A 14749-nucleotide genomic window follows, 5' to 3' on the forward strand; every position below is an offset into this window, starting at 1 on the left:
CCTGAAAGGTACATGCAGATCTAGTCTATGTTCCCTTTTCCTGGGGCTCATTGCTCCTGTAAGGTTTCCAAAAGAGTAGATGACGCCTAAAAGCTTGGAACCTTTGCAAAGTGTTTCGAGTGGGCCAGGCTTGCTGTGGGCCTGAGAAACACCAGATCTCCACGTTTTCACCTTTAATGAAAGTTCACTGCAGCTCCCCGTCAGTTAAGCACGGTCTGCTGGCCTGCAGACCAGCAGAGCCTACCTGCAGGTGTTAGTTCAGGCCACAGTCTAGGAACACCAGGGAATGAGGACTGGTAGCAAACCTGGGTCTGGCTACAAGTCTAGAATCTGGGGTTTCTTGTGGTGTTTTGTTACTTTGTTCTTAAAGAGGACGAAGCACCCTTCAAGGTAGGTGAGGTGGGAAGGGATATTTCATTTCTTCCCCAACCTCCTGCCCCCACCTCCCTGTTTAGGCAGCAGATTTTTAAAATTTAATTTAGTTTTTAAAATTTATTTATTTATTTATATATGACAGCGGAATGCATTACTATTCTTATTACCCATACGGAGCACAGTTTTTCTCTCTCTGGTTAATATAAAGTATATTCACACAATTCGTGTCTTCATACATGTACTTTGGATAATAATGACCATCACGATATTCCACCATCACTTCTAACGCCCTGCCCCCTCCCCCCCCACCCCTCTGCCCTATCTAGCGTTCGTCCATAGGCAGCCGTTTTTGAGGGGTTGGAGGGTGCGTTTTCCTTACTTCTGTTGGGCGAGATAAAGTCGATCTTGGTTAATTGAGAGCCCTCCTGAGCGAAGACCCTGTGCCCCTTGCAGAGGGGGCTGTGGATTGTCTGGGATGGTGATTTCCCAGGCCGCCTCATTTGCATGGGTGGATGAAGGGGAGCCCTGGTCCCTTTGAGGGAAGGAGAAGCCCACTATGAGTGTCCTGGTGGGAACAGTGTTGATTGCTGACAGTCTTGAGAGCTCACCCTCTGCCAGAACGATTCCTGAGGTTCCCTACGCCCCCTCTCCTCCCCGTGCATCCAGACCCTACTACTCTTCTGTAAAGTACCTGGTGATTCACTGTGTGCACCGCCACACAGACCCCTCCGACCCTCCACGCAGTATGTGCACTTGAAACATGGCTGTCGAACATCCCCATGGAGTCAGGCAGTGCCGAGGCTCACAGCAAGGCTGGCCGGGTGTTGGAGACACCTGGCTCCCCAGGTGTGGTGTTCTTAGCTCTGGAGAGCAGGCGGGAGGGCGCCGCTTCCCGGGAGTGGGAGAGCCTAGACTGGCCTGCTCCCTCCTGGGCCCAGCACACACAGTGTTTTCTGGAATTGCTCCTTGGCAGGAGGTCACCATGCAGCACAATGTGTAGTATTTAGCTACTGAAGTGTGATCATTTGCTATCTTAGGACGTATCCTGTGGGTCACAGGAGCTTAGGGGGCTTGGCGGCATAACCAGTGTCTCAGGGCAGGGGTGTAGCTCAGTGGTCAAGCAAGTGCTTAGCGTGGCAAGGCCCTGGGTTCTGTCCCCAGCCTCGAGTATAACCAAACCCCACAGCACTGGAGTGAAGATCTGACTTCACTCAGATGCCTGGGCATGCGGAAGGGGAGCTCCTGGTCTGGTGGCAGGTCAGGCAGGACTGACCGCCCCTGAAGCAGGCCTCCAGACTGAAGGGGGCCTTCAGCAGACCAGCAAGCAGGGCAGGACGGTGCGTTTGAATAATGAATAAATTAATGGTGAGTTCCTGCTGCAATTCTAAGCTGGAGAGGGTTCTGGGGCCAGTACTTCATGTCACCAGGAAGGCTAAGGCGAGTTTCCAAGGGAAAGAACAAAAGTGCCTTCTAAAAACGCGAGAGCTGGGTCAGCAACGCAGCGTGTATTTCTCTCCCTCCGTCTTTCTCCCAAGAAAAGAAATTTAAGCTCTCAATACTTTGAACTTTTTATTCTTTCGGTTAATTTTAAAGAAATCCAGTGCGTTAATGCAGGGGAGTAAAGAGGGCAATTGGGAACGTGCTATGGGACACACACAAACACACCTGCACACACACGCACAGGTGCACACAGGTGCACGTGCGCACACACACACGCAGCGATGTGAGGTGTGGCTGTTGTGCTGCTGCCCGGCCTCCTGCTGTGGGCATTGCCTGTCTTACCAGCTGCAGGGCTAGCGGTCTGCAGGGAGCCCATCACTGTCACCGTGTGCCAGAGCAGCAGGACACTGAGGAGGAAGAGCCTTGAGTTGGGTTTGGCCCGTGAGGTCACTGGGACAAGCAGATGGGAACCCCTCACGGCTTCTGGGCATCCCGGGCTTCCTCCTGCAGGCTCTGTGTTTCCTATGATGCTGACCTCAGACCAGTGCTTTAGGGATGGCCATCTTTTCTCTAAGGAGATAAGTAAACAGGAGGGCATTGGCGTTGGTCGGTAGCCTCGTCACCTCAGCTGGAGAGAAGTGGGATTCTGGTGGGTGGGGCTGCCCCCTGCCTGTGATACCCTCAGGTGGGGGCCGTCACATCCACGGCTCTCAGCTCCCTGGAGGGAACATGTGCAGTATGAGTGACCCGTGGGCACCTTGTCTTCCTGTAAGGTATCAGCAGAGAGGCTGTGTCAAAGTGGCATGGTTATAGTTACTTCCTTTTGAGCTGGCTTGTTTTATTTTTTATTTTGGTGGTGGTGTGGGTGGTAGGCAAGTGCACTACCACTGAGCTGAATCCCCAGCCCTTTTATTATTTTCCTTTGAAGCAGGGTCTTGCTAAGTTGCTGAGGCTGGCCTCAAACTTGAGATCCTCCTGCCTCAGCCTCTTGATTAAGGATTGTAGGCATGTGCTGCCATGCTGGCTCGAATTAGGCTTTTGTCAGGACTGTGTGAGGTTCTGGGGACAGGGGACGAATACGTCCAGGTCTGATCCCAAAGGTTGTCACATTGTAGTTGAGAAAGTAAGTAAATAGGACTACTTTCATCTCGTATGAGAAGAGTGCTGGTGGAGGCAAACTCAGACTGGCATTCGGTTCACATTCATTTCAGCAGACTAACTTTGAAGGGAAGGCCTGGCACCGATGGCCTGCAGAGGGTTTCTGGGCAAAGGGTCTTGCTCTGAAGGAAAAGAGAATTAACTGCAGGATTGGGAGGGGCTGGCATATGTAAGTAGTGGGAAGTATGGGAAGCAGCCAGGAAGGACAGGACACAGAGTATCCCATGTGCCCCACCAGAGAAGGTAGGGATTTTCTTGAAGGCCATGGGAGCCTTTGGAGAGAGGTGCAGACAGATTGGCAAGGGGTGGCCGCGACGGTGCCCGTAGAATACTGCTGAAAGTGCCCATGTTATATCATTTCTTTCATGCTCTGTAAATATTTGCTTAATGAGCAAGTGTGGACTAGACCTTCTTTCAGAGCAGAGCAGGTGCTATTTGGGGCTGGAGTACAGTGTCCTTTGAACTTAGTGTTAATGAACTTGACTTTTTACTGAGTGTCTGTGCAGACCAGTTCCCTCAGATGAGGTCTCCGCCCTCCACGTGGTGGAGGATGCATTGAAAACGGAATGTCTGCCGTGGTGGAGGCAGGAGTCTAGGTTCGGGGAAATGATGTTGACATATTGTCGTATACTGCGCGAGCTGCTTAATCTGGAAGCATTTGTAAAAGTGTCATCTGGTGTGAAGCCTGCTACTTAATTATCTTTAAAGAAAATACTGGAAAAGATAGTGCATCTCCAGATTTTAGGGTTCTGCTAGGGTCTGTTTTCGTGGAAGTGATTGAGTGGAGTTTTTTCTGCACCCTACAGCTCTCATATGTTGTTTTGACTTGTTTGGAAGATAATTTACTTAAAGAGACTGATTCAAATAATCAGAGAAGCCTGCTTAATAAAATAAGCTTCGATTTGAAGGCACTGCCTGGGTCGTAGGCACGCCATTCATCCCTTACTGATCTCGTTATAAAGGAGAGTTTTACTCAGCTCACAGTTTGGAGGCCGAAAGGCCAAGATCAGGCTGTTAGGGACCCTAGGGCAGGTGGCCTCGTGGGCCATATGGGGGGAGGAAGTGTGGTGAGAGAGGCAGGACCAGCTCACTCTGACCGGGTCCTGTGAGAGCTGTACTAACCTCCTCCAAGGGCTGCACCCAGTGACCTGCAGCCCACACAGCCCAGGTCTTAAAGGCTGCACCTGCTCACACGGGGACCACACCCCCAGCACAGGGCACACATCACACCCAGACAGCAGTGCACATCCACACACCTGCTGATTGTGGTCGGGGGCTGAAGACCAGCAAAACTGGGAATTTAGTATGGCCTGGGGGTGTGTAGGGTGTCAAATGACGCATTTTTGAGTTAGTGGCCTTGAAGGTGAGGCCTGAAGAAAAAGAGCCAGTCATGTGAAGATGGAGGGAAGGGGTTCTTGGCAGATTTAACAGGAAGTGCAAAGCCCCCCCCCCCAAGCTTGTGGTTTTAGGGACGAGCACAGCGGGGCTAGGGCAGGGTGGATAAGGAAGTGGTGGTGCAGCCCAGGCTTGGGCACAGAGCCGGGATTTTATTTTTTGAAGTGGAGAAAATAACGTCATCTGATACGTCCAACATGATTAGAGGCTTCTACTGGAGAATCAGTTGGATGGGGGAGCGGTGGTGGTTAAGCTTTGCATCAGCAGAGGTGAGAGGCGGTGGCTTGTCCAGGGCTTCTCAGAGTGTGGTCTTGGGGTCAGCCCTTCAGGGTCACCTGGGCACTTGCTAGAAAATGCAGACTCTCAGCCTTATCTGCTGAGGCCGTGGGGCCAGCGAGCTGTTCCAGCCACTTCCCCAGATGCCGTGAAGCATAAAGAGCCTGAGAGCCATCCGCTTGGAGGGGGTTTCTGGAGAGGATGCAGGAGAAGGGGACAGATTTGGGAACACGTTTAGACCATGACAGCATTGACAACAGACGTTGAGGAAAGGGAGAATTAGCAGTGGTTGTGAGCAACCGGGTAGACCTGGACCTTAATTAGGTGGCGGAGGCTGGGAGCGAGGAGGACGAAGGTGTGTCTGGAACAGGCAGGGCCCAGGTGGAGTGTGAGCTGTGGACGGCAGCCCGGCCTGTCTGTCCAGCCCCGAGGAAGGGTGTAGTCTGGGGAAAGGAGTCTGGGATTTGCCAGCATCCGGAGGGGATGTGTAATCACAGGTGTGATCCCCTGGGGAGTAGGGAGTGAGGGCGTGGGAGAGAGGGCAGGGCCAGGGAGCGGAGGACCCGCTGGGAGGACTCACAACGTGGAAAGGGACCCCGGGCAGCACAGAACAGCAGGGACAGCCACTCAGGGAGCAGAACCAGGGAAGCTGGCTTCTTGGGGGCAATGCAAAGACGGGGGCAGTGGCCGACAGCTTCCTGCCTCCCAGAGTCCACCTCTGAAGCTCAGCTTGGCAGAGAGCTGGTCAGTGAGGTGTGTTGTCCGCTCTTCGGAGCAGTGGAAGTTAAGATGCTGGGATCCATTTGCTTTGCCTTTGGAGGCTGTTTTGAAGAAACTGGAGAAACACTGCCCCATTTCCTATTTGCTAGTTTTTCCAAACAGTTTTCATTGACTCCTCCGGCTCCCCGCTGGCCACTGCATGGTGTGTACAGAGTCTGAATGGGCATTTGTGGATCTGAACAGGAACAGCGTGTGGGCTTCCACAGCTGGTCATATTTTCTTTTATTACTGTATTTAAAGCAACATCCAGGATTAAAAAAAAAGAAAAGATCCTGGCAACTGACATAACAGGCTGCAGTAGAAATTCTTGCTGCTGTGATCTGGCAGTTCCATGTGCCTCACTTCTGACTGCTTCTTGGAATCCACAGTCTTTTAGTTAAATCTGTCACTCAACAAGTTCATATTGATAAGTAAGAAGAAAGCGAGGTTTATCACTTGCATAGCTTTTCAAGCCACAATATGACTAATACGACATATTAGGCAGTTTTCTGTCTGATTATGGCCAGGATGTCAGAATTTTTTATTACTTTTGACATTTTTGGTCATAAAATATCAGGGGTCTTGGGCTAGGAGACAAGAGTGAACTTTTGAACACTGTTTGATCTGGTGAGCTGGGTCTTTACAGTTATTATTTCATTTAATTCCCTCCACAAGGTAGCTGCTGTTTCTTCCATTTATAGTTGAGGAAATGCGTTAGTAAAGAAAACTCCTTTTTTTTTTTTTTAAATCTGGGACATTATTGGAGGTAGAAGCCAGGGCCTTCTGCGTGCTAGACAGGTGCCGTTCCACGGAGCTACACTGCAGCCCAAGAAGATTCCGGTGTAAATCCAGGTCTAAAAGTGAACTGTTTTTTCCTGTCGGAGCTCTTGGAGGAGCAGTGCACGGACAGGCTCACAGAAGAGTGCTCATCACGACTGACCAGGCGCGAGACAGGGATTGGGGGCTGGTGAGGTACTCAGAGGAGTCTGAGGCATGGCAGGCTCTCAAGCTTAATTTTACTGGTGGATACTGCACAGAGCAGGAAGGACTCTGCAGTCAGTGCGGGCTTGGTCCTCTTAGACGGACCCTGTGGTTTCCTGGATAGGGCTGGGCTTTTCTGCACTTAGCATAGGGCTTGGGCCTCCTGTTCTAACCCTAGCATTTCCTGGATGTGTAGGACTTCAGTGTAGGGCTTGGTCCTCCTGTTCTGACCCTAGCATTTCCTGGATGTGTAGGACTTCAGTGTAGGGCTTGGTCCTCCTGTTCTGACCCTAGCATTTCCTGGATGTGTAGGACTTCAGTGTAGGGCTTGGTCCTCCTGTTCTGACCCTAGCATTTCCTGGATGTGTAGGACTTCAGTGTAGGGCTTGGTCCTCCTGTTCTGACCCTAGCATTTCCTGGATGTGTAGGACTTTGGTGTAGGACTTGGTCCTCATGGACTGACCCTAGCATTTCCTAGACGTGTAGGACTTCACTGTAGGGCTTGGCCCTCATGGACTGACCCTAGCATTTCCTAGATGTGTAGGACTTCAGTGTAGGGCTTGGTCCTCATGGACTGACCCTAGCATTTCCTGGATGTGTAGGACTTCAGTGTAGGGCTTGGTCCTCATGGACTGACCCTAGCATTTCCTGGATGTGTAGGACTTCAGTGTAGGGCTTGGGCCTCCTGTTCTGACCCTAGCATTTCCTAGATGTGTAGGACTTCAGTGTAGGGCTTGGCCCTCATGCTCTGACCCTAGCATTTCCTGGATGGAGCTGGACTGCCTCTGCACTCGGTGTAGGGCTTGGCCCTCATGGACTGACCCTGGAGTTTCCTGGAGAGGTCTGTGAGTCTCACTTCAACGTGGCCACAGACCTGGAGCTCTGAGCATTTCATTAGAGCTTCCTTTGCTCTCCAGGGTGGTTCTTTTCTTCTCAAGTGCGTGTTTAATCCATGTGCCTTTTCTTGGCTAGAGGGCTGCGAAGTCTGGCCTCTCTCTATAGAAGCCGCAGTTCTCGAGTTCGGATGTCACTGCATCTTGGTCAAGGTCTGCCGCTGAGCTCAGGCAGTTCTTTCCATCCCGGGGTCTCCTTAAGTCCCATGGGCTTTGGAGGCACTCTCCCCGAGCACCCACCTCCTTCACCCCATCTCCACTGGCTTCTTGGGAAAACCCTGCTTCGGGTAATTAAATCGAAACGTGGGTTTTCCGGGAAATCTCCTGGAAGGCTGAGCTAGGTGGCACTTACTAGCTAGTATGGGCATTTTAATCCAGCTGTTGTTGAGCACAGGACATCAAGTGACGGGCCCTGCACAATGGGTGCCAGTCTTAGGAGGGTCATGTGCAATTTACAGTCACAAAAGGTCTTTCTGTCATGTGGGAGAAGACAAAAGTCCATAAGAAGCCATGGGCCCACAAACCAGTGAGAGTGGCTTAGGCCTCAGGCAGACGGCACAGCCCAGTGTAGACATCTCCAGTGTGCTGTGAACGCGCAGCCTCTCGTGCCTCGAGATGGGCTCCTACGGTGACCAAGGCAAATCTGCATTCCAGCGTCTCCTGGAGCCATCAGGCCTGGCAACGCCGGGCCCACGTCTGTACCTGGCAGAACTGGAGGAGTGCACAGGGACCCAGCCCTTGCCTTGAGCGGTGGCACGCTCTCTCCTGTTGCGTTTCTTGCTGGCCCTGAACCTGTGCTGTCCGCCATCTGTCGCCATGCTCAAGACTCGCTCTTCCCTCCAGCATAGCCTTTCTTCGATCTGCTTTGCTGTTTTGCAGAACCACCTCCCCCTGTGATCAGCAAGTGCCGTCCATCCTCTGTGTCTTGGGTTCTGCATCTGGGGATCCACCCAACCACCCAGCAAAAATATCAAAACAGAGCTGTCTCTCATGCACACGTCTCCACTTCCCCCTCGCGTTGCTCCCTAGCGGTGCCGTCTAATAACTGTTTACGAGGCATTGCTCTTCACTAGATTTGCAAGCGATCTAGAGCTGGCTTAACATGAGCAGATGTACGTGGGTTACCGCGAACACTAGGAGGCTTGGGCATCCTTTTTTGGCATCTGTGGTGGCTCCTGGTGCTGCAGGAGTGACTTGTTCTTGCAGGAGCAGAGGGTGAGAAGAGCCTTGCTGTGACTGAGGGACCCTGCTGGTGTCACAAAGACGAGTGGGAAGAAGGACGTGCCTCAGTGGCATGGGAGGAACATGGGGTCTTCCAAATGCAGATGTCTTCTGGGTCAGATCTGTTTCAGAGGAGCTCCCGGTGTTCCAGCTGCTGTTGTGTGTGTGTGACGGATGGGGCTGAGGAGAGCGAGGGGGAGCCAAGGAGTTCTCCAGGGTGCTCGGCACACACAGGGTATTTGCAGGACTTCAGCTGCCAGCCAGGCCATCAGCTCTTTATGACTGAACTAGGCTGACTTCTTTGATGAACTGTTTAATAAGGAGCTTGGAAAATCAAGGGAACTCATAGCTGAAAGAGCCCTTTATGCACGGTTGTGGGCCAGAAAATTGAAGGTGGGAGGTGAGGAGAAGTAGGGGGACAGTTTCATTGTGTAGCTAGTTCAGTAAATACCAGTGGAATGCCCCTGATGCGTCAGGCCTTTTACTGCTCCTAGTACTGGGACGATAAGATAGAGGGAACACGCAGGCCTGGGGGATCCAGCCATCTCTTGCCTGCCACGCACACAAGCTTCAGCTGTGAACCTGGAGTGGGGAACAAAGTCCTGAAGGTGGTCCTCAGAGCGTTTTGAAACCCAGGCTGCTGCTGGGCTTGTTCATCACTTTGCTGCTTGTTTCTTTGCCCTGAGCGTTGAATCCAGGGACTTGTGCATGCTGAACATGCGCTCGGCCACTGGACTGCCCCCAGCCCGTGTTAATGGTTTGTGAAACCCAAGTCCGTTCCAGTTGGCTGCTGCTCACCTTTAATTATCCTAATACCTCGTTCCTCCTCCTGCCTGGGGGTGTGGAGTCCCCCTGTCTGGCTGCCACCAAGACACGTTCTGTCCATCAATCCCTAATAATTGGTTCTTTGCAGAACCTTGGATCAGCTCCCTTCTTCAGTCTCTTCACACCTCTCACCTTGGTAACTGGTTCTCAGACCTCACACTTTCCCCAAGTAAGACTCTGCTTCAGGACAGTGCACTGTGCTTGGGGACCACAGACTGGCCCTGGGTCCCGTGCACGGCTGGCAGGGTGGTCCTGCACAGAGGCTGTGGCCTGAGAGGACCCTGAGCGGCCAGCAGGGAATCGGGCAGCACCTGGGAGAGGATCTGGAGCACGAGGTGCAGCCTGGGGAGTGACGGACACTGTGCTGGGGGTGAGTCACGGAGGGCTTGGCTGACAATTTGGGGAGTCGGGGAAGAGGCGGGAGACGATCAGGTTTCCGTTTTGTCTGCAGTGGGGTAACTCTATCACAGTTACAACCACACAGAGTGGCAGGACCGGAGGCCGGGAGACTAGGAGAGTGCAGCCAGGCCACACAACCCACCTTGGCTTCCGAAGGCCCGAGAGGAGGGCTCAGGAGTGCTGAGGCCCGTTCACCGGCTGCCTTAGGGAGACCTGCTTGCCATTTTGAAGATCTGCTTGGACGGTCCCTGGAGACCTGCACAGGTTGAGGACGGCTGCTCGATTTCATCGTCTTGCTGACTGTTTAATTTTTCAAGAGTTTATATTTTTTTTTTAAAGGGGAGGGACTGAGAACTTACTGTACCATGATCTCGTAGAAGTTTTGCAGAAGTGAATCATGTGGATCAAGATAAATCGGGCAGAAGTTTGTGTGGTTGTAACCTTGTTTCTCTGGGGAATCCCTCTGCAACAAGAAGCCATTGTCTGTGGGAGGAAGCAGGCAGCCGAGTGTCCTGCTTCAAGCCCGGGATTGAAGCTTACCCTCATGCCCACCCTGGGACAGTCCTTCTAAGTCTCCTCCAGCCTCTTGCTACGGGAGTGTTCCTTCTGCTGAGTTTTGTTTAGCAGCTGCACAATTCAAGAGTTCTGTGCTATGGATGGACCTAGTTAGAGGGTGGGGGGTTGGCCCTTCTCCACATTTTCTGGAAAAGCCTGGCTGTTCCTGGGCTAGCCCCATTGCCGCAGTCTTTGGCAGCCTCAGTAGGCCACAGGGAGCCTGTGAGTATTAAATCCCATTAACATTCAGCGGAGGCCGTGGTCCCTGCTCTGCAGGAAAGCTTCGTCGCCTCTTACCAGCCGGCCCCTGGCCCTGACTGTTCAGAGTCAGAACTGCAAATCCAACATGTCACTGCCCACTGCAAGCCCTTCGGTTCCCCAGAGCTGATCGCCAGAGTGGGACCCTGTGGTCTGTTTTCTGTTGTGCCTCAGGCCCCCTGGGGACTTCTAGGCCTCCTGTCCTCCATGTCTAGAAAGTTACCTGCTGCCCCATCGTCCTGCCCTCCCTGGGCCCGGAACTCTAATTTTAACATTTGACTTTGGCTGTTCGTGGGAGCCGATGTGAGAGGCCTCCTGGGAAGGGTCGGTCTCTGCTCCTTTGTTGGTATTAAAGGGACCACCAGTTCATTTTTCAGTTCAGTGCATTATTTAAGGACCTGTGGATATTTGTTGACTGAGTAGCTATAATTGCTTTTAGCATTTGGTGCTGTAAAAAAGCCTTTCTCATTAAAAGCAGAAAAACTTGTCTGCCTCCATCAGTTAGAATGAAGCTGTTTGCTCTCAGAGTTGAAGATCTTGCTCACAGTGGTCATGGAAGTGCAGGTAGCGGTTGAACTGACAGTCTACTAGCTTTGTCTGCCAGCCCAGCGGCCCTTCCGTGTATTCTGTGTTTACAGATATTTCTTGGTTGTCATGTGCTGAATACTAAGGGGTGGGGGGAGCTGGGTTGGCAAAAATGGAAGTGGGTAGAGTCCAGGATGAGGTCGGGTGGCTGGAGAAGTGTTGGCAGGGAGGGGGGAGGAGCGCCTGGTTCCAAATTGATGTTTGAGGTAGCACCGGGGGGCTGCTGGAGCTCCACAGTTGGGGAACAAGGAAAGGAGGAATTAAGGGATTCAGGTGCCGAGGCGCATGCCGGGAATCCCAGCTACTGGGGAGGCTGAGGCAGGATAATTGTGAGGCCTGCCTGGGCAATTTAGCAAGACTCTGTCTCAAGATAAAAAAAAAAAGGGAGTGGGACTGTAGCTCAGGGTAGAGCACCCCTGGGTCAATCCCCACGACACCCTTGACCCCCGAGAGGACACAAGGCTGACTCCCCTTTTGATGGATCTGTGTTAATGACTTTTGCTGAGAAGAGGGAGGAGCCATCAGAGCTGAAACATTCGGGCCATTTTAGTCTGAAACACTGATGGCACACCCACTCGGAGATGTCCCTTACACGCCTGCATGCGTGTGTGAGGTGCACGTGAGTGTGCACATACTGTCGTCTAGGGAGCTGCCCCTGACCACTGCTGCCCTGTGGTTCTAGTGTGGCTGCAGCTTCCCCAGCCACAGGAGGAGTCCCGGGGCTTCTGTGCTGACTGGGCCCTGTGCCCTGGTTTCCTGGCCACAGCTGTCCATGCAGCCCAAGCACGAGTCCGTCACTGGGGCCTTTGGAAACGCTGCCGCGGGGAGGAGGTCCTGTCTTTCTGCTGGAGACAGCAGAGCTCAGAGCCCCCTCTGCCACGCTCACTCCTGCATGGGGAAGCACATTCAGCAGCAGAGAGCCAAGGTCTTTCCCTAGGGAGTAGCCCTCTAAATGCGTGAAGGGACCCCTTCCTGTGGCATAGCCCTTGGAATGCCAGGGCTCACAGGTGTTGGGTGAAGCAAGCTTGATTTGGTCACCCAAGTTTAAAGGGAATTTCCTGAGAGCAGAAGCTTTCTGAACACTTACTTCTGCACGTGCTCCCTGCCACTTCAGTGGGGAATCTGCAGTGTTCCCTGAGTTTGTGTCACGGAGCAGGCTCTGGTTGTCTCCCTGGGACACCTGTAGATGCCTCTGCTGCTTGTAGTGCCGCAGGGAGGGATTCCTCCCCGGGAGCCGCGGGAGCCGTGCATCACCTCTGACACTCTTGGTGGCTCAGAGGTTCCTTGGGAGTCCACAGCCTTTCCCTCTTCCACTGTCACAGTAAGTCAATAGGGACATGGTCTAGCCGTTGGCACTAGTTTTGGCTCAGAGACTTGCTCAGCCTAAAAGCAACGGTGAGTCACAGAACTGACCCTAGAATGTGCTTTTCTGTGTTCTCGGCCCCCGCAGGGGTCTGTGCGTGTGTGTGTGTGTGTGTGTGTGTGTGTGTGTGTGTGTGTTTTCCATGGCACTTGGAGCAGTTACTCCTCTTCAAAGGCCCTGCTGGACATGCCTTGGGGACGGGGTGGCCTGGTGCCTGGTGTGATGGGGGGGGCAGAGAGACATTTGCTATGGCAGCTCACAGCAGCCACCTTGGGCAGCTGGGCCGGGGACCAGGGGCCAGAGGCCTCTGAGCTCGCGGGGATTTAGACACAGAGCGCACCTGGGCTTCCCCAGACTCATAGCAAGGCGTCTACACCAGCTGCTCATGCAGAGTGGAAGTTACCTGCTGCTCCATCATCCTGCCCTCCCTGGGCTCAGAGTGAGAGGACAGCAGAAGAGGTGTGTTCCTGTGGCCCTAGCCTCACACTGCAAATGAGGCTGAGGCTGGAGCAAGGCCGGAGGCCAGAGTGCAAGGCTGGAGGCCAGGAGTGCAAGGCCGGAGGCCAGGGTGCAACGCTGGAGGCCAGGAGTGCAAGGCCAGCCTGGGCAGCACAGCAAGGCCCCAACTCTTATGAGCACAGAGTGCCAGCCAGTGACGGCATTTACGAGCGCTCCGCTCCTGGCCACTTCTGCCTGCCTCGTGGTCTGTGGGGAGGATGACTGCCTTTGGCTTTTGTGAATTCTGTTTTCCTCTAACAAGTGCTAACCAGCAGAGCAGAGATTTGCAGCTGCTTGGTTAAACAGTCTCCAGGTCCACACTTCAGGTTTCTCTCCAGTTACTGCCCCAGATCCTTGGTAACTTGAACTTGTTTTTAGGACCTTTTCAATTCGATATTTGATGTAGCATTCTTTTGCTAGATTAATGATTTAATTAAGCATCATGTTATTATTTAGTTATTTGCTGAGTTGGTAGAGATTCATCTTGCGATTTCTTAAAAGAAAAAGCAAACAGCAGCCTGAGCCCTGTGGTGGACCTTTCAGAGTCCTGTTCTGGACAGTTGACTAAAGCACAGAACCATCCAGAGGCCTGTGGCGTGTTTGGGAAGGGGCGGCCCCTACATCTCTGCACGAAGGGGTTGACTAGGAGGCTCTGGGTAGCAGGCCTTGCTACATCTGGTCAAGGTCTGGAAGAATGTACCTGAAGACGGTGTCCCTCCCTCCCCCCCTCCCTCCCTCCCTCCCTCCCTCCCTCCCTCCCTCCCTTCTTTCCTCCCTCCCTCCCTCCCTTTCTCTTTTCCTCCCTCCCTCCCTTCTTTCCTTCCTCCCTCCCTCCCTCCCTCCCTCCCTCCCTCCCTCCCTCCCTCCCTCCCTCCCTCCCTCCCTCCCTCCCTCCCTTCCTTCCTTCCTTCCTTCCTTCCTTCCTTCCTTCCTTCCTTCCTTCCGCCCAGGGGTGCTTAACTACTAAGCTACATCCCCAGCCCCTCACCCCGACTTTTTAAAATTATAATTTTTAAAAAAATGTTGAGACAGGATCTTGCTAAGCTGCTCAGGGCCTCACTAAGTTGCTGAGGCTGTCTTTGAACTTGTAATCCTCCCGCCTTAGCCTCCTGAGTCACTGGGATTACAGGCATGTGCCACCATGCCCGCTTGGTGACAGTTTGTGAAGCTTGAGAAGTAGCAATCTGAAATCAAAGGCCCCTGGTAGCTCTCCTGTCCAACACCCACTATTACAGAGGTGGGGACCAAGTCCCCTGTGCAGAGAGACTTGCCTGCATTCATACCAGTCAGTCCTGGCCAGTCTCACTGCCTCACTGTCTCACCTGGGTCTGTGCTCGTCTCTCTCAAGTCTGGAAGTCGCTCTTTGATTTACTCTGTGAATCATGTGTGCTCCTCTCTGAGTCTAAAGTGCAATTTGTGTGGCAGCGTGTAGTTCTGGTTCCTGAATCACTCAGGCCTTCTCTGTGGATGGTAATTAATCCATGAAAACCCTGAGAGCCTGCAGCTGTGTTGGTCTGATTTCCTTATGAGATAAGGGATGTGTGATGAGGCTGGGTTCCTGGCTATGATTATAAGGATGTGCTAAATCATGGACATGAGCTCAGGTCTCTGAGAAATCTACCTTCTGGAAGGCATTGAGCAGTTTCCATGTTGCTGCAGTGTTTATTAGAAAGATGTGTTTTCTTAGAATGTGGTGGTGCTGTTGGTTTCAATCTCTGTCATTCTCCTGAAGCTGTGCTTGAATGTAAAAATGTGTAAAATAAAACAG

General features: G+C 52.7%; 1 protein-coding gene across 14 annotated transcripts in view; it reads left to right on the forward strand.

Annotated features, from left to right (window-relative positions):
• Nucleotides 1–14749, forward strand: part of Carmil1 (capping protein regulator and myosin 1 linker 1) — a 230180-nt gene that overhangs the window by 32050 nt on the left and 183381 nt on the right. The window contains exon 1 of one of the 14 annotated variants that reach the window (XM_078020625.1): nucleotides 12292–12441. The exons of the other annotated variants lie outside the window; for them this stretch is intronic. Coding sequence (XP_077876751.1) covers nucleotides 12307–12441 — 135 coding nt within the window. The 5' untranslated portion in view covers nucleotides 12292–12306. Of the gene's footprint in view, nucleotides 1–12291; nucleotides 12442–14749 lie in introns of those variants that run through there. 14 annotated transcript variants of the gene reach the window in all.

Source organism: Ictidomys tridecemlineatus, chromosome 8, assembly GCF_052094955.1.
Source record: "Ictidomys tridecemlineatus isolate mIctTri1 chromosome 8, mIctTri1.hap1, whole genome shotgun sequence".
Classification (NCBI taxonomy): Eukaryota; Metazoa; Chordata; class Mammalia; order Rodentia; family Sciuridae; genus Ictidomys; species Ictidomys tridecemlineatus.